The sequence below is a fragment of the Symphalangus syndactylus genome, chromosome 15 (assembly GCF_028878055.3).
Source record: "Symphalangus syndactylus isolate Jambi chromosome 15, NHGRI_mSymSyn1-v2.1_pri, whole genome shotgun sequence".
Lineage (NCBI taxonomy): Eukaryota > Metazoa > Chordata > Mammalia > Primates > Hylobatidae > Symphalangus > Symphalangus syndactylus.
In genome coordinates, this window is record NC_072437.2 from 8,992,017 (window position 1) to 9,010,030 (window position 18,014).

Genomic DNA, 18,014 nt, shown 5'->3' on the forward strand with positions numbered 1-18,014 from the left:
ACACAAGGACACACACGAGCAATTTCCTCCTGTCTTATGACAGCTCCTAAAAGGGACCCCACAGGTATCTTCAAGAAAGTTTCACTTACTTGATCCCACAAAACGGTGTCCTGAGTGCCTCCAGAATGCAGGTCATTCCTCCAGGCATGGGCGAGGACCTGGGGGCTGTGCCTACCAGCGTGATCTGCTACTTCAGTTTTTGTTCCTAAGACTTCCAGTGTTCTTTCCTTGTCTTTTAAAAAAAATCTTCAAATTTTCTCAAACTCTAGACTTTAAAGGAAACACGTTATCTTCAGTATCAAAGACAGACAGAATTTTCAAATCTAAAACAGCCCAAAGAAACTGTAAAGCTAACAAGCACACAGAAAACACATCAAAGAAGACGAAGCGACACATTCTGTGACATAAGAAAAATAATCAGTTTAATAATTACAACAGTGTAGCATCAACATTGTAGTAGTCAACACTAGGACATTGTCTGTGACATTTAAATTAGGAGTTTCTCCACACTTGTCAACGGGCGCCCTGGGTGTCCCAGAGAAGTGAAGAAATGATTGGCGTTAAGGAGTCCACACAACCAGGGCAGGCATTCAAGGTCCCAGACGCCCAGCGCATGTGGACAAGCACAGACGCCACTGAGTGTGAAGGAACGAGCTTCGGATGCTACATTCCAACATCGCTGAAAACTGAAAGTGCTTCACATCTACAGGATAAGAAATGGCTTCATCTCCTCATCCATACAAGGTGAGAGCAAAGGAGTAACCCTCGGGCAAATCGTGGCCCCTTTAAATGTTTACATCAAGTTCCCACCCCCTTGGGAGGTCACACGGTGAAACAGATACAGTTATATACAACAGGGCAGGTTTTTAAAAAGAGTTGCTCTCAGATGCATTTTTCCTGCTCCCTAAAAAGCCAAGGAAGATACTGGATCCACAGAAAGAAAAGGCAATGCAGTAACATGAGGCCCTCGCGGCCGCACCGTCCAGGGGAAGGGCTGTTAAAAACACAAGTATTCTTGTGAAATACTTCGATCTGAGCATTAAGGCAGGTCTGCAGGAGATCCGTCCTGGGGACTCGGACAGCAACGCTACCGCCTCCGAGAGGACAGCTAATGTCGCCTCCCGGCAGAGGGGTGGAGAGATGAGAGGAGAGTTGTTCCTGAGTTAAAACCTGCTACAACAGCGAACTCCAGTACACTCAAGTCGGATGGTTTCCCACTGCGATGTCTTACGCATCACCAAAAAATAACTTGTAAAACTCAAGCTTACCAAAAAAGAAAGTGTTGATCTTTGCTTGTGCCCGCATGAGTGAATAACGTAAGTTCAGGAAGCTGGCAATTCTAGTGAAAAGTCCAGGTGAGGCCAGGTCCACGCTGAACCCAGGCAGACAACGTGACCAGAGTCAGGGAAGGAAGCCAGAAGGGGCTTGCTGGGCACCAGAGACTGTAATTAGCAAGGGCAAGGAAGAACCGTAAACAGCAACAGAACACCCTCCCAAGGTGCCCAGCTCAAAGGCATCAGTATACAAAGGATTCAGGTGCAGTTAAAGGGCAATTTGGCCAATAGAAAATCAGAAAGTCAAATCTGATGCGAAATGAGCTGTTCTGAGACCAGTAATCCACGGTGCTGCAATGTGGGTTTTTAAAGATAGAACACTTGTTCTATGGAAAAGTATATCTCACTTTAAAACCAACCTTTTCACGGGAAGGGAAACCAAAAGCAAAGTCCCTGTGGTCGCCCTTATTTATTGCTGAAGCAGAACGAAAACCTGCCCCACGGGCCGGGCTTCCTGCCCAGGACCGCACAGGCTTTCCAGAGCCAGCCTGGGCCCAGCGAGCCGCAGTGAGGACAGGCTCCCTTCGTCTCCTCTGCAGTGGAAGACAGTGGGGGAAACGTTCCCTGCTTACGCCTACGTCACTTAGTGGAACCTAAGGGGTATATTGCTTTATTCTTGCTGAAGGAGGGGATTTTACTTTCGGTGAGCAATGAAGCCTGCTGGCTGCAGCCAGTGGTGGAGCAGACCTCGGGATGAGGCTGGCCTGACAGCAAAACTCCACCCATCAGTATGAGCCTGCAGCATGGCCGCCATCTGTTTTCATCAGCTGCAGTGACTTATAATAAATAATACATTCTATTTACAGGTTCTAGTAAGATCTCTCTTTAAGGGAAGACAAAGCAGAGTATGTTGTTGTTACTGAACTAGCCTATACAGAAACGTCTGTGTCATCTCCCAAAACGCAGCAAACTCCTCTGAGAATCACAGTACTCAGACAGCAGACAAGAGCAAACACCTCTAGGTGGACGCGGTGGTGCTGTATGGGCCTTCCTCGAGGTCAAGACTGAGTCTGTCAGCCAGCAAGCTGCCCTCAGAACCCCGCAGGTCTGGGACTGTAATGCTGCTTTAAGAGAAGACTTCTGAATGGGACTGAAGTGTATCTCTGCAGGTATAAATAAGGTTATTTAGAAATACCGACATGGGGGGTGCTGCCACAGCACGGTGAAGGCCCTGGTGCTGCGGAACGAACCAGGCATCCACCAGGATTCTGCTTTTGGTGGGTGCGGGCATGGGACTTCTTATTCACGTAGCTGGAAAGGACATTCTAGCATGGGGATTAGCCCGGACAGAACCACCACAGGTATGCATTCAAAATGGGATATGTACAAGAAACATGTATATATAATATTTATATATTCAATTCAAAGTCTGGAAAAACAAGACTTTTAGTCACTGAACTTATTGCAGAATGAGGTAACTGAGATGTTCACAGAGTGGGATTGATGCAGCTCAGGTCCTCAGAGTCAATCCCTCCTGTCTGAATCCATCAGTCATGGTTTGATCGTCTCCATTCGCAGAATAAGCTCCAGCTTTTCTATGTACAGAGAGCAAGGTGGCGCCCCACCCAGCCCTGCCCTGTGGTCCTGAGTGCACCCCGACTTGGGTCGGGGTGCCCAGCTTCACCTCAGAACTGGTCTTCAACAGAAAGAACTAAGGACGTCCCTTATAGATTGGTCTCATCCCAGGCAGGGTCGTTCATGTTCTTCAGGACTTTCCTCACCAGCTTCTCGAGGTCTTTGCGGGCTCTCTGTTCTTCCTCTAGAGATTTCTTCATCTTCTTGTTGTCCTGTAAATTAAGCAGACCACAGTGTGTTCACTATCTTTGGCATCGCGTAGGGCTTCCTTTCCCCAAATGTGTATCCTTGAGGAGCTAAGGCCTCGACTCATGAAATCCCACGGGCTCTGAGGTCGTGGGGGTCCGCAAAGCTCAAACACCTGGACAGGGTGGCAGCGGTGCTCCTGACTGTGCTGCTGCTCCCGGGATGGAAACGGTCCTAATGGCTCTTATTAAGTCCATGAATGAATCTTTATAGAACATACCGTAAGAAAATAGCTGGAAACTGCAGACGAAACAGCTCCTATCCAGCCTTTTTGTCCATTTATAACCACCTTCCAGAATTACAGCAAGGACTGGAAGTAACAGCCACTGATGGGTGTAGGAGCAAGTGGGTGAGCAACTGCTCTGTGCAGCTGAACCCAGGCATGTCTCGGACGTAGGAGGCACGCACAAACGGATGCTTGCTGCCGGTAGGGGCAAAGCGTGAACATGGAAGCCCGCCAGCCAGGCAAAGGTGTACCTGGAAGCCCTGCAGACACTGCTTAGAATGACAGAGCACACGTCCAGTTCCACACAGCAACCTGCTCTCAGCTCTCTATCCCAGACCACAATTCTTCTCAGGCTGTTCCTCAGCCAAAAGAACACCCCAACCTTCCCTCGCCTAGCTGGGCAGAGGACCAAAGCTGCTCGTACTCACATTCCGTGCAATGCCCAGAACACCCTTGGTTAGTCGCCACTTCTAGCTGGCTAACCTGGCTTCGGGAGCCAAGGACCATGCAGTGGCAGAGGCTAATCTCAGGGGCGCCTCGCAGGATTTGTCACCAGAGAGAACTTTCGATATTTTAAATTATTCTTCCAACAGAATTTGCGATGGTTTATGACATCAAAATCAGTATTGTTAAGAAAAAACAAGAGTTTAAATAAGTCACTTTAGAGACAACCAATTATTTTATCTGCTGGACTTCTCAAAGACATGACCTCCTTTTAGTTTTTGCTTATGGACAATCAGCTTTTTATTTGAAAAGGAGTCTCGCTCTGTCGCTCAGACTGGAATGCAGTGGCACAATCTCAGCTCACAGCAACCTCCGACTCCTAGGTTCAAGCGATTCTCCTGCCTCAGTCTCCCAAGTAGCTGGGGTTACAGGCACCTGCCACCATGCCTGGCTAATTTTCGTATTTTCAGTAGAGATGGGTTTTTGCCATGTTGGTGAGGTTGGTCTTGAACTCCTGACCTCAGGTGATCTGTCCACCTTGGCCTCCTAAAGTGCTGGGATTACAGGTGTGAGCCACCGGACCCAGCCAGCTTATTTTTAATATAATTTTCTTTCCTCCCATTTGAAAAGAAAAAAAGATTTAAAGATGGATTATGACGTACCTGTCTTAATTCTTGAACTTCATCCTTTAATGCATATACGGTATCCACAAGACTCCTGAAACAGGAAACAGAACACACACACATGAACAGGGTGAGGCATGGAGAGGACACATGAAAACTTACCAGGAGACACTACGATGCTGAGTGGAGCACACGCAGCTGCTCTGCCTTACCCATGTACTGTCTAAATTCACAACTAAAAACCGCCAACCTCTGTGCATGGCAGGTTCAAGCCTAGTCAAGGGCAACTTCCGTCTATGAAGACATTTTAAAAGTGAAGCTCTGGCTGGGCACGGTGGCTCACACCTGTAATCCCAGCACTTTGGGAGGCCGATGCGGGCAGATCACTTGAGGTCAGGAGTTTGAGACCAGCCTGGCCAACAGGGTGAAACCTTGTTTCTACTAAAAATACAAAAATTAGCCAGGCGTGGTGGCACAGGCCTGTAATCCCAGCTACTCGGGAGGCTGAGGCAAGAGAACCGCTTGAACTCGGGAGGTGGAGGTTGCAGTGAGCTGAGATCGTACCATTGCACTCCAGCCTGGGTGATAAGAGTGACACTCCGTCTCAAAAAAAAAAAAAAAAAAAGTGAAGCTTCTGAAGCCATACCCCCGCCCTCAGGGAGTTATCTGGACTCTACTACCCCACCACAGAGGTCAAATGCCTGCTTTAGAATACTGGAAGACATCTTACTTTTCTTCTATCACTGTCTGACCATTACTTTTAGTTTCTTCCACTATAATTTTCTCTTCTTCTGGAAGCAAAACTTGTGGAGCAGATTCTTTGCGTGAACCTAGGATCATGAAAAAATAATAAATAAACCTCAGGCGAATACCGTGGCAGAATGAAGAAAAATAACTTGACTATAAAATATCACTTAAATATTAAGTTCTAGCAACTATGCATTTAAAAATGTTCATCCAGGCAAGCTAAAGGAGGGCATCTTTTACCAGTTTTCCTCACCTCTGTCTACTGAGCCCAGGCCTCTTCATGACTAAAGCCATAGAGAGGGAAGGAAACTGTAGCCCTTTTAAAATCTGAATTATGGATTGTTGAAACCCTAGCATTTTCAACAGGGAGGAAGTTAAAGGTTGTGACCGTGCTGCTCTGGATATTCATCCCATTTTGAGCCATTATTCCAAGAGTTTCAGCAAAGACATATGAGACCAATCAGAACATATACAGTGAGTGTTTATACATCAAAGATCTGGCAATAAAAACATTTTACTCTACAGCAACATTTAATAATCAAGATATTACAGCATCATAGCACATGGTTTAGAAAAAATAACATTTATTATTTGGTCCTTTACGAAAACTTTATGTTTCCTAGAATATAAACATTTTTCTAAATGAAAGCAAACTGCTCACAATGTCAGAGGAACATTTGTGTCATTTAACCAACACCTGCACAAGAGCTTATATGGGACAGGCCCTCAATAAATGTTGCAAAATATGTACTTTAGAAATTAAGAAATCAAAATACTCATTTTAAAAGGTGAGGAAGAGAATCAAATTGTATTTAATGATGCAAGGGAGAAAATCTTAAAGAAAATATTTTCTTGAAGATTATACAGTATAACGTGTACCATTTATATTTTTGAAAAATCACACCAGATGCAAATCAGACGGCTATAATCGATCACAGAACACAAGCGCCAGCAAGCGGTACCGTGATAAACATTTCTCCATGAAGAAGGGACGCTCATGTTGGAGACATGCTAACTATGGAAACTATGGTGCTTCCGCGTGCCGGGTCTTTCTTCTGGCTCGCCTTTTGCTTGTTCCTAAAAGTTTGTCAGATCATAAGAAAGGCACTTGCTGCGCAGCCTCACTGTCACAGGAAAGTTCAGTACAACACGAATGTTTTATGAAGACGGGATTTTAAAGAATGGCTTCGGCCGGACGCGGTGGCTCACGCCTGTAATCCCAGCACTTTGGGAGGCCGAGGCAGGCGGATCACGAGGTCAAGAGATGGAGACCATCCTGGTTAACTTGGTGAAACCCCATCTCTACTAAAAATACAGAAAATTAGCCAGGCATGGTGACGGGTGCCTGTAGTCCCAGCTACTCGGGAGGCTGAGGCAGGAGAATGGTGTGAAGCCGGGAGGCGGAGCTTGCAGTGAGCCGAGATCGCGCCACTGCACTCCAGCCTGGGCGACAGAGCGAGACTCCGTCTCAAAAAAAAAAAAAAAAAAAGGAATGGTTTCACCAACAACATTTTACTGCACGCTTAGGCTCCTCTGAGCGGAACAAGTTTAAGGATGACACCAAAGCTTAAGATGGCTCATACGACGTTCCTGACACGCGAGGGCACCGCTGCTATTTCCACAGCAGCATGCAACAGGAACCAGGCCTGGAGCTCACTGGCCAGGTGCTGCCCCTCGTGCATCTGCAAAACCTGCTCCACTCCTCAGAATGGCACCCCTGGGAAACTGGAAATTCAGGGACTGAACAAAATCAGGACGCTGCTCCTTCATCCTCGGGCATAAGAAGATAAGATTACGTCCTGGGAAAGCAACCAAGTGCCACTCTGTCACCTGGCACAAGCTTCAGGAGACACTCACCACACCGATAATGGGAAATGAGGATAACTGCAGGATCTCAGGATCAAATGCAGCACTTAAAATTCAGTCACGAGCCATGGCTGGCACACCTGCATCTGTGTTAAAGTGGGCCAAATGCCCCTTCAAAGGCGACCCTCCCTTCCCCCTCATGCTGTTGTGTCTCCACTGTGCTACCAGCTGGCAGCAGCAGACCTGACACTGTCAGGGAGGGAAGGAGAGGGGGCCCAGCTCCTCACATGCGTCCCCTGGGCCACAGTCCACCCACCCACACACACAGTGACCTATGTCTCAGGAATAACTTATCGGACAGAAGTTTCGGACCGGACTGCAAGATATGATTTCAGAAAAACGTTTTTTAAAACATTAGGCCAGTAGTATCAGCCCTAGGAATCTCTACAGGTGCGGGAGACAAGGACGGAGACAGCCCTTCGGGCTGCGAGGACTCCCGACACTCCAGGTGCCTGTGCTCCAAGAGGCCACGGGAGAGGACCCTGAGGGCGGTGGGCCCTTCCTGGCTAACGGGTAATGCTGCTGAGACACGTGGGCCACACGGGAAGATACTGCTTAGGAAGGAAACTGGCGTGTGAGGGATATTACAGCAGAGCGTGGGGTGCCAGCCAGGTGGAGAAGCTGCCAGTGTTTCTCATACAAATGCAAAGGGTACCCATGTTCCTACCAGAAAATGTTAATTCATGTGCTATTTGCCCAAAAGATACAGAAAAGAATTTCACAGAAAATAAAAAATAATGAAACAAAGAAAATCCAGAATATTCATAAAGATTCAGATATTTATACCCCATGTGAAGAAATCAAATGGCTTCACTTACTCTTCCCTGCAAAGAGAAGTCCACTGATAGCATCGCACATTTTAGTCAACTAATTTTCCCACCAATTATCCAGTTGTCCTGCTTTGGGCCCAGACAGTTGATGACTGTTTCAGAGTCAAATTCACAAAAGTACCACTTGTGTATCTCACATTGTTTGCTACACATTTCTTCAAATGGATTCGCTAATGAGACACACTGGAAAAAGTTATGTAACTGTGGATCAGGCAAAGTAAATTCTGTATTTGAATTATTTTTGTGTCTTCTAGCTTCCTAGACAACCTGTTTACATCATCTGTTTCCAGCATTAACATTTTCAAATGACATAAAATAGGATCACAAAGAATGTCAACTTTGTAAAGAAATGGGTCAGACACAGGGTCGACTTCCGTGCTGGAGTTGTGAGGCCATGAGCCACATGTCCACTGCCTCCAGCCAGAGCTGGGACGCCCCTCGTGGTGAGTCTTTTAAGTTAACCTGGGTGCATCACTTAAGCACTGAGTCTCAATTTCATTACTTACAAAGCACGATAAAACTAATTCTCTAGAGCTGTTCTGAGGATTTAAATATTACATTTTGTAAATATCTTTTAACAGATGAACTCATAAAGGTAAAAGTCATTCCATTATGTAGCATAATTTGAGGAACGAAGCCTGTGAGAACTGGTACAATTACTGTATATGCATGGCACAGGTCTTATTTCTACAGCTACACTTAAAGCATGCGAGAAGGATTTAGTGATATACTAATGTAAGTTGGAAAATGTTGTATCACAGACAGGACGTACTGCTTGATTCCTGAAATGCACTAATGTGAAAAATGCCATTTATGGATCTGATGGTGAACTAGGAAGCTTGTAAATGAGGATTATTAACATGCCTAGAAATAATGCAATTCTAATAATCTGCCTAGTTTTCAACATACAGTTTTTCTAAAATGATTGAGAAGTTTTTACTACCTCTCAAAAAAACAACAAAGAAATGTTCTCTAGCCAGGTTTATGTAAGTTGACTATTTCTTTAAAGAACAATGTTTTAGAAAGCAGATTTAACAAGTTATCTCAGAAATTATTAAAAGTGTTTTTAGAGGCATCATAGCACATTATTCCCCGAGTTACCTAGGATGGAAAAACAATTTAACAGCAGAATTATCAGATAATGTTCTCTCACTTTATTTAAAATCCGTAACAGAGGCTCAGACAGAGATGAACACATTCATGATGGTTCTAGCACAGAAGATCTGTGTTTCCCAAACTTTTTTGTTTCTGGGAGATGACAGGGGTTCCACCACACATCGTTTCGGGAAATCTTGTGGACTACACTTCTTGGAGAATCACAGTGCACTCTCAGCACAATACAGGCTTTGATGAAGTCTGCCATAAAAATACTCAACTTTAATTCAGCATTTCTGAAATGCATTTGAGTGCTGAACTTTTTTTCTTTTAAACATCATTATTAACATCTTGTGGTTTTGTGGCTAACATTTTGAGAAGTGCTAGATCAGCTTATAATCTATTTCTATAACCACAGACGCAAAACAGCTGGTTGGTTCTTATTTCCGTATGGAGGTGGGAGTAAGAAAAACATGAATATAATGAAATAATTTATACTTAACACCAATCCAGCACTTCTCAAACTCGAGGACTCCAAGAATGTGCCTGTAGATGCTCGGTGTCTGCCCGCCCAGTGCTGGAAAATCCTGCAGCAAGCATTCCACTCTCAGGGGCTGCTGTGTGCCACATGACTGGAGACCCCGGGGAACACCAGGACCCCACGGCAACACTCACTCAGAGGTGTGAGCCAGAGAAGCCTGGTACACATCTGTGTTAACATGAGCACAAAACTTAACATTTTAGGGATGTCTGAGAACCCTGCCCCTCCCCCACCCCAAATAGTCACACATCTCTAGAGAACTACGGAGCTTCGTTTAAGAAACACAGATCTAATCCAGTATTTCCATTTCATAGACGAGATGACTTGCCACAGCAGCAACACGGTGGTGATCAACCCCTGGGGCCCGAGTGCCAGCTCGCGACCACCACAATTGGCTGTTAGACACCATTTTGGGGCCTTATCTGACGACACACAACTAACTGCTCCAGGAGTAACACAGCGCAACTGTCCAGTCCAGGCACCGGTGTGGTGTGCATGCATGCATGTGTAAGCCTGCCTGTACCAACAGCCTAAAAACAGGGTAAGTTCATCAGAAAAGAACATCTGTCTATCTGGCCAGTGATCCAGGACATGTGCAGGATAATTCACTTTCTTAAATTCATTATCTTTTCTAAAATCTGCATCTCTAATCAACTGAAAATCAAATAACATTCACAGTGGAGCAAAATACAACTACACTTAAAAACGATTTAGTAATATCTCTCCAAAAGTCATCTAGGCCATTTTGTTATTAATGGCTCTAAGGGTCTAATTTACTTTTCTTAGGAAAACTCCCCACTTGTGCCGAGAGAGTTTTCTACATTTACTGTCTGCACCTTGTCCTATCACTATACCTGCCACCAGGTACTTTGTTTCCTTTCCCTTTATTTTGCTTCATCACTCTCTTAGCTGGACAAGCACTTTATAAAACAAAAATTAAAAACTGGCCTTAGTCTAAATGAAAACATTTTAAAGTTGTGCTTTTTCCCATTTATGCACACACAAAAAAAATAATGCTTCTTTCTGAAGACAAACTGGCCAGTGACTGAAAGCTTTTTAAGAAATGGGAAAGAGATGAAATAAGAAATGTACAAGGAGTGACTTTGTCTTGTCCAGAACACAGCTAATCTAAGAGAGTGCAAGCTTTTCTATCAGGGCAGATAGAAGGGTTCTATCTATCACCTGACTGCCTTTGGAAGATGTTCCATTCAGGTAGAAGAGCCAAATTATATTACACTGCAAACTATGCTATTCCCCTCCCCCATGTAACAAATATTAAAAGCCACGGGCTAGCAAATGCAAAATTTATTTCAACTGTACATAACAGGTTTTTTAATATAAAACAAACACTTCATTGCCATATGCAACCACAAACAATAATATGCATACTGTACAATACAATGCAACATTCAGATATACATCCAATTGAGTTTTTCAAATGGTAGTCACCTACTAAAAATGGCTTTTCCCATTCACAGATAAAGAGCACAATTATAGAGATTTTTTTCAAGATCTTACACCACTATATACACATTACTGTGTTTTGGCAATTTTATGCAAAACACAATTAATATAGCTTATTATATACTTGTGGCAAGTGTTACTTCAAAGAGAACACCATTAGGCCATTCGCAAAGGCCTGGTGATGGCTTAAACCTACCTTCTAGTTCAGACTCTTCATCCTTTCATTAGAATACTAACTGTACAAATAAATATTACAGAATTGTATGAACAGAAGATACTATTATCAGCATGACTGAAGTCCCACAAAAGTAGACACACTGGCCCTCTGGATGCCACATCACCACTGCCACATGAGAACTGTCTTTTCAGGCTTGTGGCACTAATACTTCTTAACCAGATCACAAAAGCTAATGGTGTTAGACATTCAAAACAAATGCAAAGAAAAGGTCAGGTTATTCTTCTGCAGTGATCTTAGCATCAAGAAAAAGCATCATCAAAATGCCTTTAACTGGTACAAAATGGAATAATGGTAAACTGTCAAAACTTTGGTGTATAGAATATCAATGAAAATGTCCCAGTAAGATAACCAAATGATACTTGGTATTAAAGGAAAATCCAAGTGCAGCAACTGTGTTTCAGTGTTGTCTACACAGCCCATGACACAGGCAACCCACGCCTACGAGAAGGCAAAGGCAGCTCAGCCAGTGCCTAATGAGTAGTCTTGAGGCAAACAAAAAGGTGCTCCCTGACTCAGAGGACTACCGTTATGTAATACAAAACCAAAATCGCTTCTAAATCCACGTATAGTAAGTATAGAAACTTGGTAGTTATCTTATTTCTCCGAAAATTCCACTATCTGGCTGAACATACATAAACCCCATCTCTGCCGGAGATTAACACTGGGCTCTGACTGCTCCTCAACATTCTTAGTTTTACTCATTGGTATGAAAATACTAAATCTTCCAATGGTGTGAGCAGTTCAGTAGCTACTTGGGAACAGGCAAATATGTGGAATTAACAGCTGCCCTGATGACTCCTGTGCCATTAGCTTGTTCCATGCTGAATGAAGCCACCCAACTTTCTAAACAACGTGCTACTGCCAGGAGCTCCCTGGCAGCTCTGGGCTTGTGAGCAGCAGGACCCGGCTCCCAGGACAAGACTGATACTGCATCAGAGTTCACTCTGCACAAACAAGATCAGAACACGGAATACGTGGGTTTGGCGAAGGAGTGGGCGGTGGGGAAGAAAGAAATCACGGCCACCTGGAATTACATCCACCCTGAAGAAGGAAAAAATGTTATTCTCAATTTGCTATGGCATCTTGTTTTCTGAAGCTGGTTTCAATGAATACTTAAAACACAACCGTAAGGTTCCATTTTAACACCAAATACAGCGTGCATGGGACAGAACACAATTTGGCCCCTCAAGCAATGACTAGATGTGGATTTGATGCTACAACTGAATGCAACAGGTCACATTCAGTTATTTTTGAAGCAGAAATTGGTCTGAGTGAGGCCAGTGAAAACTCCTTACAACAAATCCCAGGAAAATAGGGGAGATTTTTTTTTTTTTTTAAATAAGTGAGCTACATGGCAACCTAGTAATTCTTCAATGAACTTCAATATCCCATTACAATGAGGCATTGCGGTTTTATACTATGGGGTTGCTGTAAATGGAGTTTCACTGCAGCTAGTTGCTGAAAATAATGATGTGTCCATGGCTCTTCCAGACAACGTAAGTATGGATGTCAGGGGTGGGGAGCTGGGGGAACTGAAGCCACAGCACCTGACTTTTTAAGTATTCCAAATGCCTCTACTACAGTCTAGTAGTCTACAACTGCAGAGGCTGAATGCTTCAGATTTGGGGCTTTAAACTGTTAGTGTAGAGATTTTACTGTAGAGTGGTACAGACTTGCTAAGTGCCTTATAACAGAAATCATTGCAATTCAGGGAAGTTTGGGGTGAAGATGAGAGTGAACATCTGAGCCATGACAGTAAGCTCTGCCTTTGGAAAGGAGAGCTCCCACTTCACGGCTACAACGCAGCACACGGAAGAGCACGGAGCCGTGAGGTGGAGACAAGCTCTGAACACACGTGACGCCCGCCCGTCTGTGCACCTGCCAAGGCCCAGAGCCCACATACTGTTCTGCACGATGACCAGAACACAGCCGTTGGAACTGGGCTCACAGCACCTTTGCTGCATGTATTCTTCTCATCTCTCCACAACTACTTAATCAGTGTTCATGGTACTTAAAAAATTTAGGTCCCTACAGAAAAGGCCAGAGTCTCCTCCATGGTTCTGGCACTTCGATCACAAACCTGTGTGATTTCAGTATCAAATAGAAAAGTGTTCATACAGCTGTATCCAGAAAGAAATCAAACAGTTGCTACACTGAGAATAAAAAAACCATTTGGAGCTATAAAACAACTACCTCTTACGAAGAGCACCCTCGGGTGTAGCCTCACGTGAACGCACCACCTCCCTCCAATAGTCAGTCATTCGAATGTATACTCGCATCGGCAGTTAAGCCTCCACAAAGTACAATGGGAAATATCAGGAACACTCTCAAAAGTTGTTAAAATATCACATAAAAGAGACAAGGAACAGCAAGAAAACATCTAAGAAAAGCAGGCTGCGATACAACAAGCATTTGTTAAGAAAAGCTCAGAAGTGCATTAGTTCTGGTGAGAGATATATGAGCAACAGCTCTTACGAGATGTAGAACCCATTCTGTAACTATGGGCTGTCCATATACTGTCATAGTCAGAGTCTTCCGAGAGGTCTGAAGGCTCCAAACGAGAAAGGCTACTGCGACGACCCAAGGAGTCTAGGCTTGGTTGGTCATCATCAGCCAAGACGTGATTATGCATCAGGTCAGTGCCTTGCCATGCTAAGACGGGCGGGCGGAGGGACAGGTGCGACAGGCAGGGGGTGAGGAGGAGAACGACAGGAAGAGCCACAACCAAAACATGGAACAAAAGCAAAAGGTGATGGGAAGAGAAGGAAAAGAGAAAATATTGTTAAAAATTGGCAACAATGCATATTTTTCCTTATATATGGCTGGGTTTCACAATAACGAACTTAGCAAAACCTTAGAATAAAACTAGATCGATTATTATCTAATTAAACCTAATATACAATGTTTCCAAACTGATCCTTTTTTAAAAAAAGATATTGCTCTAAAGCCCTCATTTAAGAAATCTTTTACAAATTACACCCATGTCCAAAAGATTATTCTATAGACATGTGGCAATTAACCAATTCTATCCCACATTCAATTAACAAATAGTCTCATTTAGGACATCATTTGGGAAAGGTACCATTTATGTGGCTAATTAAAAATTGTTTCCTATCAATAAACAGATGTATCAAATGCAAAATAATATCAAAGGATTTCTGACAGGCTTCTTCAGCTGACTCTTTGCCAAGACCATAAACCTGAGAGTGGGTCTGGACTTACCTGATCAATCAATAACCACTGTGAGAACTCAGAGGGCAGAAAAGGACTGGCCAGGGCCCACAGCCCCAGAACCCACCCCCTGCTCCCAGGGCACACCAGAGCTTAGCCCACAGGCACGGTGCAGTGGGAAGCTGGGTCTGCTGGCAATGCCGGCCACCCCAATGCAGACCCTCTGCTGTCAGGAAGAGAGACATGAACTGGCAATGTCCCAGTGTTAAAAGGAGAATGACAAAGGAAGTAGCACAACATGTCAGAGAAATAATCACGAGTGGCTGGCAACTATGAGCACTACCCATGGCCAGGCACTTGGTCTGAGAGGCAGGCTGGGCTGCCAGGGTCTCCCTCCGTGCAGAGGCGGGGATGCCCCTCACTGGGTGAAGGCAAATCACAGTAGCCCTGGCCCCTCCCTGCTCCTGCTTCTATCAAACTGCCCTCTGTTCTCAGACTGCAAGAACTACATTATAACAGGCTGTGAGGGCTATTACTTCCCGGGGTTAGAAATCAATACCAAGGAAGTCTGGTTTACAAAATCTTCTTGGCATCCAAATGTGTGTATTGAACAGAGCTGCATTTTAGGTAAAATATATTATCCTTCTAAAACCCGTTTTACTAAGCATTTAATGTAAAAAGAGCTGCTTTCACTATGATCCCATTCCCAAACATCTTGAGTAAGTATACCACCTTTCCAGCACGAGTGAGCGATTTCTCCTATTACCCCCTAGTTGTGAGTGTTAGGTTTAAAGGGCATATATGACTGTAAGCTCCCTGAAGCCCCAGAGTGGTTGGCCCATAATATGAATTAAAAACAAAAATCAATGTATCGTTCAATGCTTTTCTTGCACAGGAGAAATGGAAATACAGAATACAGGCAATGTGACAAGAAAGGAAAAGGAATTGTGGGCTACTCCCCTTAGGCAGCCAGGGGCCGTGAAGCCGCAGCGTATCACAGGACCCTGGTCGTGAAGAAATGTGGCGGGCACTATGACACATACAAAGCTCAGCCCTCTGTCGGCCCTCATCCACAGGGGACTGGTTCCAGGACTCCCCTCAGACACCAAAATCCTCAGACGCTACAGTCCCTGATATAAGATGGCATGGTGTTTGCACTGCACCTACACACAACCTCCCATATACTTTGAGTCATTTCTAAATTATTTATAGTACCTAATACAATGTAAATGCCATATAAATAGCTGTTGTAAGTATAATTATTTTTTATTCGTATTATTTTTTAATGTTATATTGTTGCTTTTTATTGTTTCTTTTTTCTGAGTAGTTATCTGCAGTTGGTTGAATTCACAAATGCAGAACTCACAGACATGGTTGGGCGGCCAACTGAACCCGGTCTGTCCATCTGAGACTACTTGGTTAAAATTCTATTTCAAGTAACTGAAATTGAGATGACAAAAAAATCTCAAATTCAAAATCCAAAAATTTATGGCCACATTTTATAGCCTATTACTTAAAACATGATCGACATCAAATTATAAAAATGTAATACCTTTCATCACAACAATTTGTACTTAGACATTATTGTGTGATTATACACATATTTATTCCACCTTTTGATAGGTTACCCAGGCCTTTCCGTTTCTCTATTTCTCTCCTATTCTGATAAGCAGTCACTACAAATGGGTATTTTTCACTAAAGTATGGACAAAAAAACCAACAGTGTTGACCCTTGGCAAAAAGTCTTAATGTCATAGACGGGATATGGTACGACACCAGTAAAATACTGAAAATGGTTAAAAAAAGTTGTTTCTGGATAATCGAGATTCCACGAAGGATTTACCCTGCTCATCCTATCTTCACAGCTGTAGCCGTCTTTGATAAAAGCTAAAGCAGTTGAGAAGTCTTCTTCCCTCTTTTTCCTTTTCTCAGCATTAAACAATACACGACACTAATTGGAACCACCACACTGCTGGTGATTAACAAAATGAGCAAGTGAGATAAGTGACAGTCGAGCTGGAAAGGGCACCAAGTCCTAAAACTGAGGATAAATCAGTTTCTATGCTGAGATAATAGAGAAATCATCCAGTTCTCAAAAGGACCACCTGTGGTGTCCGAGGCCCCAGCAGCACGTGCCCACATGTCAGCTGCTGTGGGCACGCAGATCTCGGCAGGGTAAATGACAGGCACACTGCGTCAGCCGCCACCCTGCTGGGCTTCACTGGCAACACCGGAGGAAAAATTTAAAGAAAAAAAAGCCACCTTAGGGCCGAGCACTGTGTCTCACACTTGTAATCCCAGCACTCTGGGAGGCTGAGGAGGGCAGATCACCTGAGGTCAGGAGTTCAAGACCAGCCTGGCCCAGATGCTGAAACCCCATCTTTACTAAAAACACAAAAAAATTAGCCGGGCATGGTGGTACGCACCTGTAATCCCAGGAACTCAGGAGGCTGAGATAGGAGAATCGCTTGAACCCAGGAGGCAGAGGTTGCGGTGAGCCAATATCGCGCTACTGCACTCCAGCCTGGGTGACAGAGCGAGACTCCATCTCCAAAAAGAAAAAAAAAAGCCACCTTAATAGAAAAAAGTTTTTCATTTAAGACACCATACAGCAGACACATGTAAATCCTGTGGTTCTGAACTTTGCTGAATAAATCAGTTGTAAATTTCCAAAAAGTTTTTAAAAGCAATTATTTTTTAGAAAGGCTAAAAGAAACCTTGCTCGAGGTTTATATTTTGGATATTTCTAAGAAACCAAAAAAAATAAAAATAAAAATAAAAACCAGAAATTCCAGTACTACACCAATAGTTTAAATAGCTGAAATAACTGAACTAATCTCCCACTATCTTCTAAACACTTCTTCTCTTAGCAAAAGCATTATGAATTCTGGCAATACCTTATATTTAAATATTTCCTAGTATAATTTTATCTAGAAAATCACACAGCAATTGTGCCCACAGCTCAGACGCAGCTCCATGAATTTAGGGACCTGAAGCTCAGCTGCTGTCCTGCCTGCCACCCCTGACTGAAACATCGCTCACTGGGAGGTCAGGCGGATGGGCTGTGCAAGGGGCCCACCACAACAGGTTCCTTCAGACTGTAGTTAGAAACTAAACAGAATAAACCACCACAATTCCCAGGCCATTATTGCTAAACTTACTTGAATTGAGTGTTTGCCTTGTTTTGGCGCTGGTGCAGTAAGCTTCAATGACTTTCAGAATCTGAGCATCTTCTTCCAAAGCAGCTGTGCCTGTCAAGAGACGCACAACAGTTCACAATCGAACTGAAAGGCCTCTAGTGCAACTGGCGAGACGAATGCAATGCAGACATCAACTCATCCAAAGTGACAAGTAAGATAATCTGCCCTTTATTTTCTTGTCAGATAACTGTTTTCTACAAAATTCACAAGTTACATTCAAAAAGGTTTTCAGTTTTTTAAAAATATTTGCAACACATTTGGAAAAATGGCGAACATCCTAACTTTATGATTATCCTACCAACCCATAAGAAAATTAGTATCCCCACTCTCCAACTGGAAGAAGGGCAGGAGACAGGAATAAGCAAGTCACAAAACAAGAAGAGTTCTAAGAAAAAATGTCCAATCTCACTGAAA

At 43.8% G+C, this 18,014-nt stretch overlaps 1 protein-coding gene across 40 annotated transcripts in view; it reads right to left on the reverse strand.

Annotated features, from left to right (window-relative positions):
• Window positions 1-400: 400 nt before the first annotated feature.
• Window positions 401-18,014, reverse strand: part of ARHGEF7 (Rho guanine nucleotide exchange factor 7) — a 191,196-nt gene continuing 173,582 nt past the window's right edge. For 19 of the 40 annotated variants that reach the window (XM_063618598.1, XM_055244948.2, XM_063618600.1 and 16 more), the window contains 5 exons: window positions 17,562-17,651; window positions 13,705-13,881; window positions 5,179-5,278; window positions 4,488-4,542; window positions 401-3,121 (listed from right to left, as the gene is read on the reverse strand). In XM_063618598.1, the coding sequence (XP_063474668.1) occupies window positions 2,999-3,121; window positions 4,488-4,542; window positions 5,179-5,278; window positions 13,705-13,881; window positions 17,562-17,651 (545 nt within the window). In that variant the 3' untranslated portion in view covers window positions 401-2,998. Of the gene's footprint in view, window positions 3,122-4,487; window positions 4,543-5,178; window positions 5,279-10,817; window positions 13,882-17,561; window positions 17,652-18,014 lie in introns of those variants that run through there. The other 21 variants (XM_055244952.2, XM_063618606.1, XM_063618607.1 and 18 more) reach the window with 2 other exon arrangements.